The sequence below is a fragment of the Numida meleagris genome, chromosome 23 (assembly GCF_002078875.1).
Source record: "Numida meleagris isolate 19003 breed g44 Domestic line chromosome 23, NumMel1.0, whole genome shotgun sequence".
Taxonomy (NCBI): Eukaryota; Metazoa; Chordata; class Aves; order Galliformes; family Numididae; genus Numida; species Numida meleagris.
In genome coordinates this window covers 2,588,640-2,603,158 of record NC_034431.1, presented here as the reverse complement: position 1 = coordinate 2,603,158, position 14,519 = coordinate 2,588,640, and the positions used below count along the sequence as shown (strand labels likewise).

Below are 14,519 nucleotides of genomic sequence, written 5' to 3'. Positions count from 1 at the left end.
CGCCGAGGTTCCGCGCCTCGGGGCGGGGGGGGGGGCGGGCAGGGTGCGCGCCCCCGGGACGCGGTGCGCGCGGCTTTGCTGCGGCTCCGGGTGGGTTTTGCGTCTCCTCCGGTGCTTGTGCACGGGCGAGGGCAGCGTGCGCGGGTGCGGTGAGGGCTTCGCTGCTTTTGTCGTTTTTTTTGTTTTTTTTTTTCTTCTCTTTAATAAAAGCCGGCGGTAGCGAGGGCTCTGCGCGAGGGCGCGTCTCGCGGAGCGTTTTTGCAGTGACCTCCCGGAGAGCAGCGGCTGCACCTCGGGACGCTGCGAGCCTCCCCCCCACCCCCCCCTCGCCCCACCGCGTCCCCGCGCTGCGGGCGGTGCAGTGCCGCAAATGCTGCGTGCGTGCGGCTGCGGCTCCGCTCCGCTCCGGGCTCTGAAATTCTCTTTGGGAGAAGTTAATGGGGACGAGCCCTTGCTGGGGAAGTGTCCCGTGGGGTTTATTTGCACCCCGTTTTTTCTTGCCACCCGGGGAATGCGGAGTGCCCTTCCCTGCAGGGCTTGGGGGGGTGTGGGCAAGGAGAAATGCAGAGGGGTTTGGGGCTTTCCCTGCACTGTGAAGTCAATGCTCCCATCTGCAGGCTTTGGGGGGCAGTTTGCTCCTCGCAACCTTGGTGGCTCCTTCTCCCTCCCAGGGTGGCTGCTGCGAGCTGGTAAACTGAGGCACAGGGTTGTCCAAGGTCAGGCAGGAGACAGCAGCAGGGACTCACCCTGCTTTTCCTGCTCTGCTTTCAGCCGCCAGCCCTGCAGGGAGCAGGTGAGCCGCGAGCTGTCTGCTGATGCAGCACCAGCTCCCGGCTGGTGGGGGGGTTGGTGGTCCTGAGTGCCCCAGAGCCTAATTATGGGGACGTGGGGCTCCCCGAGCTCACGGTGGCACCGCTATGGGGATGTCTCTTGGTGCTGGCATCCCTGCAGCTGGAGTTGGGGGGGGAGCGGGAGGGGGACTGCCCCTAATGGGATGGGGCTACCCTAATGAGGAGGGGGATAGCGGGGCTGGCACGGGCGGGTGGGCTGCAGGGGTTGGCTGCTGTGCGTACGGCGAGGCGCCGACGTGATGAATGAGCGCGCTGTGAGTAATGCGTGGGTGGGCGCAGCGGGCGGGGGGTGCGCGGCCCCCGCGGGGATGCAGCAGTGTGGGGATGGGGACGCGACGATGCGGAGCGGGGGCTTTGTGGGGGGATGATTGCAGTGTTTCCCCTCCCTTTTCCTCCCCCCCCTCCCCACGAAGCAGTGCTGGGGGTGCAGCAGCCGCTGGGCAAGGAGCAAGGAGTCCCGTGGGTGGGTGGCTGTCACCCTGCATCACTCGGCGGTGGCTGGGGACAGCGTTTGCTGGCGATGTGGCTGCGGGGAGGGAGCCGCCGGCGCGTGGATGGTGGCAGTGCTACATGGCTTTGCTGGTGTCCTGCTGGCCCTGGGCTCTTCTGCAGGGTCTGTCCATCCTGAGCTGCTGCACCCAGGGCTGGCAGTGCTGTGCTACCAGGCTGGTGATGCTTGTGGGCTGAGATCTCATCCTGCACCAGGTTTCAGCCCTCCCTGCCTTGCCGGCCTTCCTCCTGCTGCCACCACCTCTTCCTCCTTCTCTTCCTCCTCCTCCTCCTCCTCTCACAGGGCTGACCCACAGCCCCACACAGCCCTGCTGGCCGCGGGCAGCCCCTTGGCCTGGTGAGGCTCTCCCAGGGCTTTCCAGGCAGTAATCCGCTCAGCGAGGCTGCGTTATCCCCTCTTATGGCGAGGGGGAGGAGAGCGGGGACGTGGCAGTGCCAGGGTGCAGCGGCAGTGGGTGTCAGGGGGCCCGGCCTCCTGGCGTTCCCTCGGGGCTGTGACGATGCTGGGGCTTTCCTCCCTCTCCTGTTGGTGTGGTGCTGCGGAGATGGCACAGGCTCGGCGTGCGGAGGGATTTTAGGCTTGGTGTTGGGTGAACCACCGGGATGTTGGCGCTGGGGATGCTCACCTCCCGTGGCGGTGCTGGAGCTCGGGCACTGCATCCCTGGCACGGGGATGGTTTGGCGCCAGCACTGGGAGGTTGGTCCCATTTCTATCCTTTCCTGGAGGACTGTGCTCCGCTGGATGAGAAGCGCAGGGATGGATGTGTGCGCCTCGCTCCCCGGCTTGGTGTTGGATTTGTGCGGTGATGATTTTCTGGCTCCATTGCTGTTGCACTGGATGATGCAGCTTCTCCTTTGGTGGGAGGACCCTGCAAGCCTCCATCCCTCTGCAGAGCTGCTGCAGGACAGGTCAGCGTGAGCCTCCCGTGTTCCGCGTGGTGCCGTTGGCGCTTGGCGCGCTCCCATCCCACAGGGATGATGGAAGAAGCTTCCCCACTTCCTTTCCCCGTAGCTGACGTCTCCCGAGCCCGATGCTCTCGGTGCCCGGCTGGCCTTGCAAGCATCCTCCTGCTTCCTGGCATTGGTGGGAGGACTGCCTGCGCCAGGAACAGCGTGATTCAGGAGCTGCTGGCGGGTGGCTCGGCTGTCAGCACACAGAGTGCTTGTGCTGTAGTTGATATTAAGCTGGAGGACTGGGATGGCATCGGGATGGAGAGGGCTGAGAGCTATGCAGGAGCCAGATGCAGAGCAGGTCTCCCTGGGGCTGTTTCTACTCCAGCATCTGCTGCAGCTCAGCGCTGTGAGATGGCTCTGGGTGTTGGGATGCTCTGATGTGGGGAGGTGGGCAGGTGGCATCGGAGGCACCATAGCGACTCCCTCCACACCAGTGTCCTTAGTGTGTTGGGACACCAGTGGGTGACAGCACAGTCCCACCTGTGCCATCACCATTACAGTGCATGGGCAGCAGTCATGCACGCTGCACGCGTGCCCCCATGGGGATGGCATTGATGAAACATGGGATGTCCTTTGTCCCTGTGGATGGGGTTTGAGCTTGCCACCTTCCTGCAAACCTACTCATCCCGAGCTGCCACCACCGCCTCTCCGCGCGTGACCTTGAGGCGCGTCGCTTGACCTCCAGGCAGCACAGTCCGTCCATCTGGAAAATCGGGTTTAAAACACAGGAATCGCTCTGAAAGAGAACCAGATGCTGCTGTTCAGCTGGGGGGAGGGCTCCTGCCTGGGGACAGGGACAAGCAGGATGGTGCCCTGTTCTCTTGCCTAGAACGCAGCAGGATGCCCCCATCCTTCAAGCAAAGCATCCTTCCTATAGAAAGGGTGCTGCGAGCGCATCCCATGGGATATCCCAATCTTTATAGCCAAACCTCACTGCCACATCCTTGCTTCTCTCCTCATGGAGCAGGATGAATTGGAACCTGGATCCCAGCAAGGGTAGTCCCAGCCTCGGTGGGAGCCCCACGATGGCATCGCCCTACGAGATGGCAGCCTTCCCACTCCCTCTGGGATGTGTTCCACTCCACCTCCACATCTTGTATTCTCGCCTCCTGGCACGCAGTGTGCCTTTATTTTTCCTGGATCTGCTCTGATGATGAAGCCTGTTGATTGCTTGTTTTTCTTTACAGAGCATCCCCAGCTCGGTGTGAGCTGCAGCACCGTGGGGGCATTTGAGGTTTGCATCCCTCCTTTGGCTCTTTCCTTTGACCCAGGTCTCAAAGCCCCAGGTTATGTCTCAAACCCCCTCTCCCCTCCCCCCCCAAACTTGGCTGGGAAAATCAAGTGCGTTTAAAAATACCCTTTCTATTTGTGCTCTGTTTCTTCTGGCGTCTGCGGGTTGTTTTCAAGCATTTCTTCACAAATGTGAGGGTGGGAAACACTTCTTTTAATGGAAAGCTGCAGTCTCCATTATTGATATGCTTTCAGGAGCTGGGACTGGAAGGGAAACCTGCACACAGCCGGGTTGGGAGCAGCACCTGGGCTGGGTTTGCAGGCTGGGATGGGGCAGCCCTGGTGCTTTCTGATGAGTGGAGAGCTGGGCACTGTCCCCATTCCCCCCTGCAGCTGGGAACATAAGATCGTGGAGGGGTTCCTGGGTGTCCATCCTTGAGCTTCAGCCCTGGGGTGGGGAAGCTGCTTGGGTGGGACTGCTTGGCTGGGGGCTTGCTGGCCACGTGGCCCATTGGCTGCCTTGCTGCATGTGGTCATATGCCAGAAGAGGAGACCCCGGCGCAGCGCTGCCAGCACTGACCTATTTTCCTCTGTGTGCATTCTGGCACAGAGGCTGTGGGTGGTGGGTCAGCGCTGGGTCTGTCCGTGAATTAGGAGTTGCTGGCGTCACCTTTGGGGACAGATGAGTGCCTAGGAGCAAGTGACTTCTATTGTGGCATCAGGAGGTTCCCCCACAGCCCATCCCCGTGGTATGGGGGTGTGTGGCAGCACTCTGCCTTGCAGCGCTGTCTGTGCTCTGTTGGGCTTTTGGGTGCTGAAAACCAGCATCCCATCCCCTGGGGCAGGAGGAGGAGTGCTGGGGAAGGGACTCTGTGCTCGTGGGGGGATGGAACTGGGGGCAAAGAGGTTTGGGTGAGGGGATGGTGGGGGGGCTCTGTCCTGTGTTCACGCTGGGAAGCAGGAGGGGTGTCCCTTGGAAGGTCGTGGGCGATGCGGTGCCTGGCGGGGTGCTGGGGACCCGCTGGGGTGAGACAGCCGCCTGTGCCGGGGAGGCTGGGCCAGCGTTGTCCTTGGATGCTCTTGAGCTGCACGTGACAGCTGCTGTCCCCGCTCCGCACAGGGGGGCTGCAGGCAGCCGGGGGGAAATCCCACTGCTCCCAGTGCCATCTCCCTTCCTGCTGGGAGCTTGGCCGCGTCCCAGCGCTGCCCTGAAACTCATCCCTCTGACACAGCCGCATGCTGGTGAGGTCGTGGGCACGCTTTTGGGGCTGAGACTGTTCCTTGCAGCTCCTCGCCATGGGGGCAGAGCTGCCACCATCGCTGCTGACAGGGTGCAAATGCCTGAGCTCATCAGTGATGCAGTGCTAACAAGGCCTGGGAGGTGCGAGTGTGCCACGGGGAGATGCAAAGCGATCGCGGCGGCCCCACTCTTCCCTACACCGATGGGGCCACGCAGAAACCTCGCTAGCAGTGCAATGCAGCAAAGCTTTCCTGCATGCACGCTCCTCGCATTGTGGTGCCTTCGCCCTCCCCTCTGCACACAGCCCTCCCCGTTCCCCAGCCGTAATCCAGTGCTGAAGGAAGCGGGGATGCCTGGCTTGGTGGGGGCTGCCTTGCTCCACGGCACGGAGCGGGTTCGGGCTGGCAGAGCCCCGGGACGCCGGGTGGAGGGAGGGATGGATGGATGGATGGATGCTCGGCGCGGGCCTCTCGCCGGTGCGCGCTTGTGCCAGAGCCAAAAATAGCCGGTGATGCTCGGCTCCCGCGGCGGGGAAGCGGTGATGTCACTCGCCGCCAATCACCGGCGGCCCCGAAGAGCAGCGCGGAGGAGTGGGAACGTGCTTCCCCGAGCATCCCTCCCCGAGCATCCCCGGGAGCGGGCAGCAGCCATGGATGGGCGGCTGCCTGTGGGATCGAGGGGTCCCTGCCGTGATGTGCCGGAGCTGTGCTCGTAGTAGGGCTAAGCCCCACATCTGCAGGTTTGGGAATCCCCAGCCTGCAGTGCTGCAGGAAGGGTGGTGTGTGGAGCTGCTGCATAGCCCCACGCTGCATCAGTCCCCCCCGCCCCCACCATCCCTTCCATACTGATTTTTCTGGGGGTTGTGGAGAGCTCTGGAAGCCCAACCGGAGCTGTTCCCCTCCCACATGCTGGTTGTGCTGGTGCTCTCTCACCACAAAGGCATTGAGCTGCCATTCTGCAGGGCTTGCAGTGTGGGAAAGGAGAGCGGTGACTTGGGAGCGGGCACCTCCCTGCCCCGGGTGCCCTTTGTGAAAGCTGTGCTGAGGATGCTGAGCTTTCTGCTGATGAAAAGCATGGGATGATAACAGACTGCAGCCGGGGTGGAGCAGCATCTTTGTTGGGAGCAAAGAGGTTTTAATTGCTGCGGACAGGGTGAGGAGCAGGGTGCCAGACCCGACCCGCAGGTTACAGCTGGGTTTCGAGCCTGGGGCTCTTGGTGACACCCGAGGATGGGGGCTTGGCCACCCAGATGCCCGCATCCCAGGGCTGTGGGTGCTCGGTGCTGCTCGCTGAGCTCACCTGGCTCCTGGTTTTTGGGTGGTGGGACCCTTGAGGTTGGCGTTTGACATCTCCATCCAGCCTTGCTGCCGGCACAGGGATGTGCAGCAGGGTGAGCCCCCCCCCGGTTCCCCATCCCAAAGCCTCCAGTTCTGCCTTCATCCTCTTACAGGTGCCCTCGGCTCGAGGGAGGAACCCGAGTTTGTGACCGCTCGCGCTGGCGAGAGCGTGATCCTGGGATGCGACGTCATCCACCCGCTGACGGGACAGCCGCCTCCCTATGTGGTGGAGTGGTTCAAGTTCGGCGTCCCCATCCCCATCTTCATCAAGTTTGGGTTTTACCCTCCCCATGTCGACCCGGGGTATGCAGGTGAGGACGGGAGGTCGCCGTTTCCTCCGGGGTGCGCGCGGCTCCGCTCAAGCTGCTCCTCTGTCGGCAGCCGCGTGCGCTCTGTCTCTCATCGCTTTCTTTCCACCCAGTTGGTTTTAATTAAGCAGCAGCACTAGGAAGCCAGCTGGGCTGCGTGGGACGGGAGCAACCGAGGCAGAGAAACTCAGGGTGACGCGTGGTGGCGGCGGCTGCTGCTGCGCCCCAGAGCAGCTGTGATCCAAGGGAAGCTCGGGGGAGTGAGGCAGCGGTTTGGTCCCCTCTGGGGACATCTCCCTCTGCCAGTGGCCAGGCAGATGTGGTATCTGCAGCAAAGCCACGTGCTGCACACTGGTGTGTTACCTTCCCTGTGTGGCTGGCAGCACATGTGAAGGCTGTGATGCTTCCTGGGCTGGTGGCACGGGAGGGTGGACCCATCGCAATGCACGGTCACCGTGGGGACCTTGGATTTGCAGGAGGCTGAGGCGTCTCCTGTGAGCATGCATTTGTGGGGTTGAGTGGGCTGTGGGTCTGGGGTCATAAAGCTGACAGGCTGTGCTCTCCCTGCAGGCAGGGCCAGCCTGCACGACAAGGCATCCCTGCGCATTGAGCAGGTGCGCTCCGAGGACCAGGGCTGGTACGAGTGCAAAGTGCTGATGCTGGACCAGCAGTACGACACCTTCCACAACGGCAGCTGGGTGCACCTGACGGTCAATGGTGAGTCCCGGCCGGCAGCGCGGTGCCACGTCCAGCCCAGTGCTGCTCCTCCATCTCGGGATGGCACCGTGGCGTAGGGTGCACCAGGAGGTTGTGTGCTTGGGGTGCACGGCTGTGCTGGGAGCACGGTGTGGGTGAGTGGACAGAGATGGGGATGGGACAGGGGTGTGTGCGCTTTGGGTGTTGCGTGCACCAGGAGGACAGGGTCACTGCTGCACTGAGACTTGGGGTCAAAACCAGTCCCTGTCCGCCACCCCGTCCGTGTGCATCCCTGCAGCGCCGGGGTGGGTGTTTCAGGCTGGGCTGCAGGGCGTGATTCTGTGCGTGGCTTTGTAGTTCTGATAGGTGACAGTGATGGACAGCCACCCTCCAGGTTTGGCAAAGCCAGAGCGTGCAGGCTGCTGGGGCTGGGACTTGGCAGAGGGCGATGGGGCGGGTGCCCAGCCCCGGGGAGCTGCAGATGGCCTGGGCAATGGTGCCAGGAGCAGGGGCCAGGTCCCCGTCTCTGCCACGTGTTGGGGCTGTTCTGCAGGACGATGCTTGGCCAGGGAGGGCGGAGGGCTCCAGCGTGGCTGTGCCAGATGCAAGGTTGCTGTGGGGCTGGGGCGGGTTCCCTTTGATGCTGGACCTAGATCCTATCTGCACCTTTAAACCAACAAAGAAGCCGTCCAGGCAGCCTTCAAGCAGGAACATCACTCACGACAGGGACAAACTTTTATTAGTAATCACGCCATTTAATTACACAAAGCTTGTTTAAAGGCGAGACATCAAGACAGGGCCGGGCCTGCATCTCCTCTTCACAAACAAATCACAAAACCAAATCTTTGTTTTCTCAAAATTCAGATTGACTCCAGCCGCTTTTTTTTTTTTTTCCTTTCTGTTTTATTAGTGCTGAGCGTTAGACTAATTAGCAATTTGTCGTTTTCCACGTCAGGAGCCAGCTTTATTTTTAGCCCTCGGAGGCAGGACGCTGTGCTGCGGAGGGGCTGCGGCTCCTGCCTGACCTTGAGCCACTTATGGCACCTCCGGGAGGGCCGCGGCGCGGTGCAGAGCTGCCTAATTGAGCCCAATTAGCGAGCAGGAGCAGGGCATGGAGCGCGGTGCTGTGTCCCTGCCCGCTGCCTCCTTCCATCCATCGATGCGGGATGAGCTGCTGTCCTCTAATGAGCTCGGAGAGGCTGGGAAGGATGGAAGGAGGGAGGGAGGAGGAGGAGGAGCGCGGGGTGAGATGGGAGGAAGGCGTGTGCAATGGCTGGTGGAGCTCTGGGCTGTGCAGGGATGCAGGAGGAGGATGGTGCGTGCTCCACCTGCACCACGCGGTGTGCACAGATCCTGCAGAGCACTTGGGAGATGGCACGGGGCTGTGCCTCAGCTCTCAGCCCTGCAGAGCTGGCCGGCCACCGAGCTCCCACCTGCTGGTGCGATCCCATTTCCCAGCACAAAGGGCGCTGGGGTGAATGGGAGCTGCTGGGCGCTGCCACCACGCCGTGGGGCTGAGCAGGGCGACGTGACCCCGTGTGCTGTCCCCTTCCTTGTGCTGCTGTCTGGGTTTTCTGCAGCGCAGGGCCTTCGTAACAAAATAATAACCGTAATTCTCCAGGCTCGAGGAGCTGCATGCAGGGGGAGGGCCGTGGCACATTAGAACGCTTAATTTTCTTTGGGGAAAATAAAAATCATTTTGGGAGAACCCAAATAGAATTTATTTGTTTATTTATTTTTTACCCAAGCAGATTAAATTGCCAACCTGTCTTCCTTGAAAGTGGGCTTTAACAACTGCTGGTAATTAGGGGCGGGCTGTAATCCTGCCAACCTCTTTAATCAGAACGGAGCCTTCCGATCTGCACTGCGGTGTTTTCTGATGTTTTGACAATAGCAAGTTAATGTGTGATGGGAAGTGGGGGGGGGTTAAGCTGTGCTGTGCCCTGGAGCTGCCGGGGAGGAGGGTGCCATGGGGTGTACTCAGAGGGATTCTGGCGCTCTGCATAGTGCGTGGCTGGGGACAGCGCTGTGACATTGCTGTCCCTGCCGCTCGAGCCCTGTTGGCCTTTGGGTGCTGCCTGCCCCTTCCTGGGGAGGAAGGGTTCACGGCGTGTCCCCACCTCTGTCCCCGTGCCACTGCACAGGGGGTGACAGCACTCTGCTCCCTCCCCAGCTCCCCCCACCTTCACGGAGACACCACCGCAGTACGTGGAGGCGAAGGAGGGAAGCAGCATCACCCTGACCTGCATGGCATTCGGCAACCCCAAGCCCATCGTCACCTGGCTGCGAGAGGGCGAGCTGCTGGCCGCCGGCCCCAAGTACCAGGTGGGTGCCATGCGGATCCCCACCGCGTGTCCCCTGCAGCGGGGATGGGATGGATGATTGTGCACGCGGCGGCTGGAGCCAATCTTGCTGTCTCAGCACTTTTCCTTGCTTCCCAGCAGTGGGAATGGGAGGGTTCTGATGGCTGGGCTGCTGGGGGCTGCGCTGCTCCCTTCCCCCAGGACAGGGTGAGGGCTGCGACTCGGGGATGTGGTGGCTGCAATGGGGTGAAATCAAATGGTTCGTGCTTGGGGGGGGGGGCTCCCCCCAGCCCTGTTTCCCATCCCATAGGCTCCCACTCCTCTCCCGGGCAGAGATTCCATCCGAGCCATAATTGGTAAATCAGGCATTGGAATCAGCGCAGGCACTAATGAGAGTAATTAGGAATCATTTGTTACTAATTGAAATAGAAGGATGAGGCAGAATGAGCGGCGGGGAGGGAGGCAGCCTGGGAGCGCGGCGCTCGCTCGCGGGGGGGGGATGCTGCAGCCTATGGGGGTGACAGTCCCCATCCGTCCTCTGCACGTCCTCAGTGGGGACGGGGCTGCCAGGCAGTGCCGGGGGCAGGAGGTCGGGGGCCACGGTCACGCTGTGCCCATTGCCAAGGGTGTGGGGGGGAGTGGGGAGCTTCTGGTGGTCCCACGCCCCGCAGGGACACAGAGCAGTGCCCATGGGACTGGGATGCCCACTGAGCTCCGTGCAGAACGCGGCTTGTTGTTGGGAAGCGCTTGGCAGGAGCGGAGCAGTTTGGAGTCTGCTGCGCGTCAATCACTCCTGCAAGAGACGAATACGTTGCGGGAGATGAATACATTGCGAGGCTTTTTTTTTTTTTTTTTTTTTTTTTATTATTTTTTCCCCCTTGGCGTCGAGCAGAGATGTGTGTGTTGGTTTATTAATATCAGGCGTCTTGCAGAGCGGGGAAGCCCGTTTCTCAGCCTGCTCTACCGGCGGCCCCAAATCCCATCCGTTGCCCTCTCCTTGGCTTTGGGGGTGCAGGGAGGGAGCGAGCATCCCTCTGGTGGGCTCTGCGGGGTCCCCACACGCCCCGTGGTCCCCTCTGGTTGCCCGCAGGTGAGTGACGGCAGCCTGACGGTGCTCTCGGTCAGTCGGGAGGACAGAGGTGCCTACACCTGCCGGGCATACAGCATCCAGGGGGAGGCTGTGCACACCACGCGCCTGCTGGTCCAAGGTGAGCGTCCTCGGGGTCCCCAGGAGGCTTTGGGAGCTGGGACATCCCCATGTGTCCCCTTTTGTTATGCGAGCTCAGCCAGTCGCTGGGAACATCCCAGCCCTGTCCCCGTGGCATGCCAAGGACCAGGGTTGGTCGGTGGCACAGCTTGGCCTCAGCACGCTGCCACCCCCCTGCCCGCAGCCTTCCATTAAAAACACCGTCAATAAATAAACAAAGGAGGAAATGAAGCCCAAACTCCAGACATATAAATGACATCGGGGCTGCCAGCTCATCGGTGGCACAGAGAGAGGGGTTAGGGCTGGGCTGGGATCCCAGGCAGCACCAGTGTGCACCTCATCCCCTGTGCAGTGCGGTGGGAGATTTTTGAGTTTGGGTTGGGGACCTTAACACCAGGGCTGATGTGAATTGCCAGCATGGCTCTGCATCCCGTTGGTAGGACAGAAATCCATTTAATTGGGGCACTCCGGTGGCCACACTGTCATCTCAATGAAGCAGCTGTGCCGATTAGCAGCCGGGCCCTGATTGCAGCTCGGTTTTGTTTGGAAAGCAGGGAAAGATTGAGAATGTCACAAAGCGCCTTGTCAGATAGCAGTGATACATGGTCGGGCTCCTGCTCCTCTTTATTAGATAAATCTTTAATTAGGTCAACAGCTACCGGCAGGGAGAGGAGCTGGGGGGTCCTGGTGTGGGCAGGAGGATGTGTTTGTAGGGGGACTGGTCCCAGACCAGTCTCTATGGGGGTGATGGAGACCGGCCCCAGCTGGGTCCCATAGGAGTGATGCTCTCCTCCCCCAGGACCTCCCTTCATCGTTTCCCCTCCGGAGAACATCACGGTGAACATCTCTCAGGATGCACTGTTCACCTGCCAGGCCGAGGCGTACCCCGGGAACCTCACCTACCTGTGGTACTGGGAGGAGGAGAACGTCTACTTCAAGAAGTGAGTTTGCAGTGCATCCCGCACTGGTGCTCTCCTTGCTCCCTCGCTCCTGGCATCGCTGCATCTCTCCGTGCTCCTCCTCCAGCTTTTCCCCCCTCCTCTTCTCTTCTCTCGCAGCGACTTGAAGCTGAGGGTGCGGATCCTGATCGATGGCACGCTGATCATTTTCCGGGTGAAGCCAGAGGATGCCGGAAAATACACCTGTATCCCCAGCAACAGCCTGGGCCGCTCGCCGTCCGCCTCCGCCTACCTGACAGTGCAGTGTGAGTGCAACAAATCCCCATGGGGTGCCTGCTCCCTGCTGTGCACGGGGGGTGTCCCCTGGGTGCTGATGCTCCAAGTCTTGCGTCTTTAAGGCCAGTCTTACGCTGCTGCGTGAGGCTGAGAGCACCTCTGTGTGCTGGTGGGGTGTCCTGGGTACCACCCCTACGTGGGATCAGCGCTCGCCTTCCTTAAAAGTGGTGTATCTCCTCCTAAGATAACGAGGGGGCATCTTGCTGCTGCTCCCATGGGTGCTCCCAATTGCTGTTCTCTTTGCTTGGGCGCGGAAACACCAAATCAGGGCTTTTAACACCAAATACCCGCTTGTATTTTCTAGGTATTTATCACAGGTTGCGTGGATTTCTGTGAATTTGTAGCTGTGCACGGAGTAGGTTCAGGCAGTAACTGATCTAAACAAACGCAGAACAGCTCTGAAAGGAGTGCTGCTGCCCACGCCTGTTCTTTCAGGCTCCCCCTGCTTTAATGGGTAGTGTGCCACGCGCGTCCTCTGGCATTCGACAGTAATGGTCCAAATTGCTACGCTTTGCAATTGCAGTATTGCTCCACGGTAAAAGACTGTAGCGATTTTATTTTATAATGAAAGATAGGCTCGAGCAAGCTGGGCTTGAAGCACAGCTCCCGATGGCCTTACAGCTTGCGTCTGCAGCCCCACTGCTGGTAAATGCCATGCGATGGAGAGCCTGATGCGTGCTGCTGTATGGCGTGCCCAAAGGGGCAGGGTGCACGCGAAGCTGGCGCGGGGCTCGTGCTGACCCAGACTGGAGCGCAGCCAGCGCCTGGCAGAGCCTCTCGATCCCATTACTGTCTCCAACCCTTTGATTGCATTTCCTAAGAGGTCAAGTTAAACGCGGGGGGATAAAGCTGGTCCCATATGCACTGCTGTGTAAGCTGGGTTACGGTGTCAGTGCAGGGCTGCCTGGTTTTGGGGAGCGCTCACGCGCACAGCTCCGTGCTGCTGGAGGGGAGCGTGCACCCGAGCTTGGTTGCTTTTGCCCTAAGAAAGCAGCAATGAGAAGGACTCAGAAGGAACTCAGTTCTCGTGCCTGGCTTTAGCTCTGCACGTTTTGCCCACTTTGCATTTCTGCACCCCAAAAACGATTTCATCCCTTAATGCAGCGTAAGCCCCGTTAGGATTTTCCCATAACCTCGTGCTGCTGGTGTCTAGACAAGATTGTAGAAATACTCGCTCTTCCTATTAAAGTAACTTTTTTTTTAAAAAGCTTCTTATTAAAGAAAGTCTAGGTTCTCTCCAACCCACTCACACTTAATTAAAAAGCTCTTAGAAGTGCTGTTAATGACACGTTCTAGACTCGAGGATTGCGAGACGCCTTCCCGTGTGGGCGGTGAAACGTGGGGAGGTTGGAGGCATATTTTAAGCGTTTGCATCCTATTTGGAAGGGTGGAGGTGGCTGATTTTTCCACGCAACCCAGCAGCAATTTGGCCCAGGCTGTGAGTGCAAACAAACAGGAGGTAAACAGCTCCGGACAGCGGGTCCCTTCCATGCTTTGGAGTGCTGCACTTGGTGTGGTTAAAGGTTCTGGAGTTGCTGTACTGGAGTTGTTTCCTATATAAACAGCAAGAGCGGTGTTGTCCCCTTGGCAGGCACATGCAGACTTGCTTGCAGCCTTTTCCTCTTGGCGTGCAAAGTGAAGCTGTAGGGCGGGTGGGTGCCTCGCTTGACACATGTGTCACCTTGCGTGTGTCCCGCAGGCTGAGGCCGTGCTGATGGAGCAAGTCGGTCTGGATGTGCCGAGCAGATGCATTTAGCATTTCGTTTTACATGCAGCTTTTAATGAGCTCCAGGTAGGAGCACGCTGGGTGCAAGCAAAGCCTCACAGAAATGCCGGGTATTAGAGCGGATTTGAGTGCGTAGCAAGCCTGGAGATAACAGCCTGCAGGAGCTGGGGGAACATTTGGGTTTCGTACTCATTACAAAAGCGATGTGATCCTCGGGAGCTGGGTGGTGGCTGGGCTGATGGGCTCCTTCCCAATGCTAACATGCTGCTCCTGTCCCAGATCCTGCCCGCGTGGTGAACATGCCCCCCGTCATCTACGTTCCCATCGGGATCCACGGTTACATCCGCTGCCCCGTGGAGGCAGAGCCCCCGGTCACTCTGGTCAAGTGGAACAAGGACGGCCGACCCCTGCGCATCGAGAAGGTGAGGAGCCTGGGCAGGGCAGCGGGGAACGGGGTGGCTGCTGTCCCTGCACGGCGTGTCCTTGCCATCGGGATTGAGAACCCGTGGGCAGGATGGATGGTGCTGCTTTTCCTTATCAGCAACTTTGCTCTGAGTTAATTCAGGTGCCCGCAGACATGCTGTCTGGCTCCCAGCTCTCTCAAATGACCTTTTGATGGCCCTGTGTTCTTCCAAGGGCAGCTAATGGTTAAAAGACCCTTTTAACAAGTCTCCATCATCCTTTAATCATTGTTTGATGTTCTGAGTCATTAAATATTTAAGGAAAACGCTCCGTATTTTAATTTTTTTTGTTTAAATATTAACGATTCAAAATTTTTATTTGGTTTAAACCTGCTGTTGATGTGGGCTCCTTGGTGCCACCAGTTCTTGATGTCCCCATTGCTCAGCTGCATTTCCCTCTGGGGGGGACGCAGAGGAGCCTGAGTGGAGACTCCCAGTCCCCCCAGTTAACAAAAGGTGGG

The 14,519-nt window shown here is 59.6% G+C and overlaps 1 protein-coding gene across 1 annotated transcript in view; it reads left to right on the top strand.

Moving 5' to 3' along the window:
* IGSF9B (immunoglobulin superfamily member 9B) overlaps positions 1-14,519 on the top strand; it is a 48,013-nt gene that overhangs the window by 3,839 nt on the left and 29,655 nt on the right. The window contains exons 2-8 of the mRNA XM_021376374.1: positions 6,236-6,433; positions 7,001-7,147; positions 9,300-9,451; positions 10,520-10,637; positions 11,436-11,577; positions 11,695-11,840; positions 13,877-14,019. Of these exons, the coding sequence (XP_021232049.1) occupies positions 6,236-6,433; positions 7,001-7,147; positions 9,300-9,451; positions 10,520-10,637; positions 11,436-11,577; positions 11,695-11,840; positions 13,877-14,019 (1,046 nt within the window). The remainder of the gene's footprint in view (positions 1-6,235; positions 6,434-7,000; positions 7,148-9,299; positions 9,452-10,519; positions 10,638-11,435; positions 11,578-11,694; positions 11,841-13,876; positions 14,020-14,519) is intronic.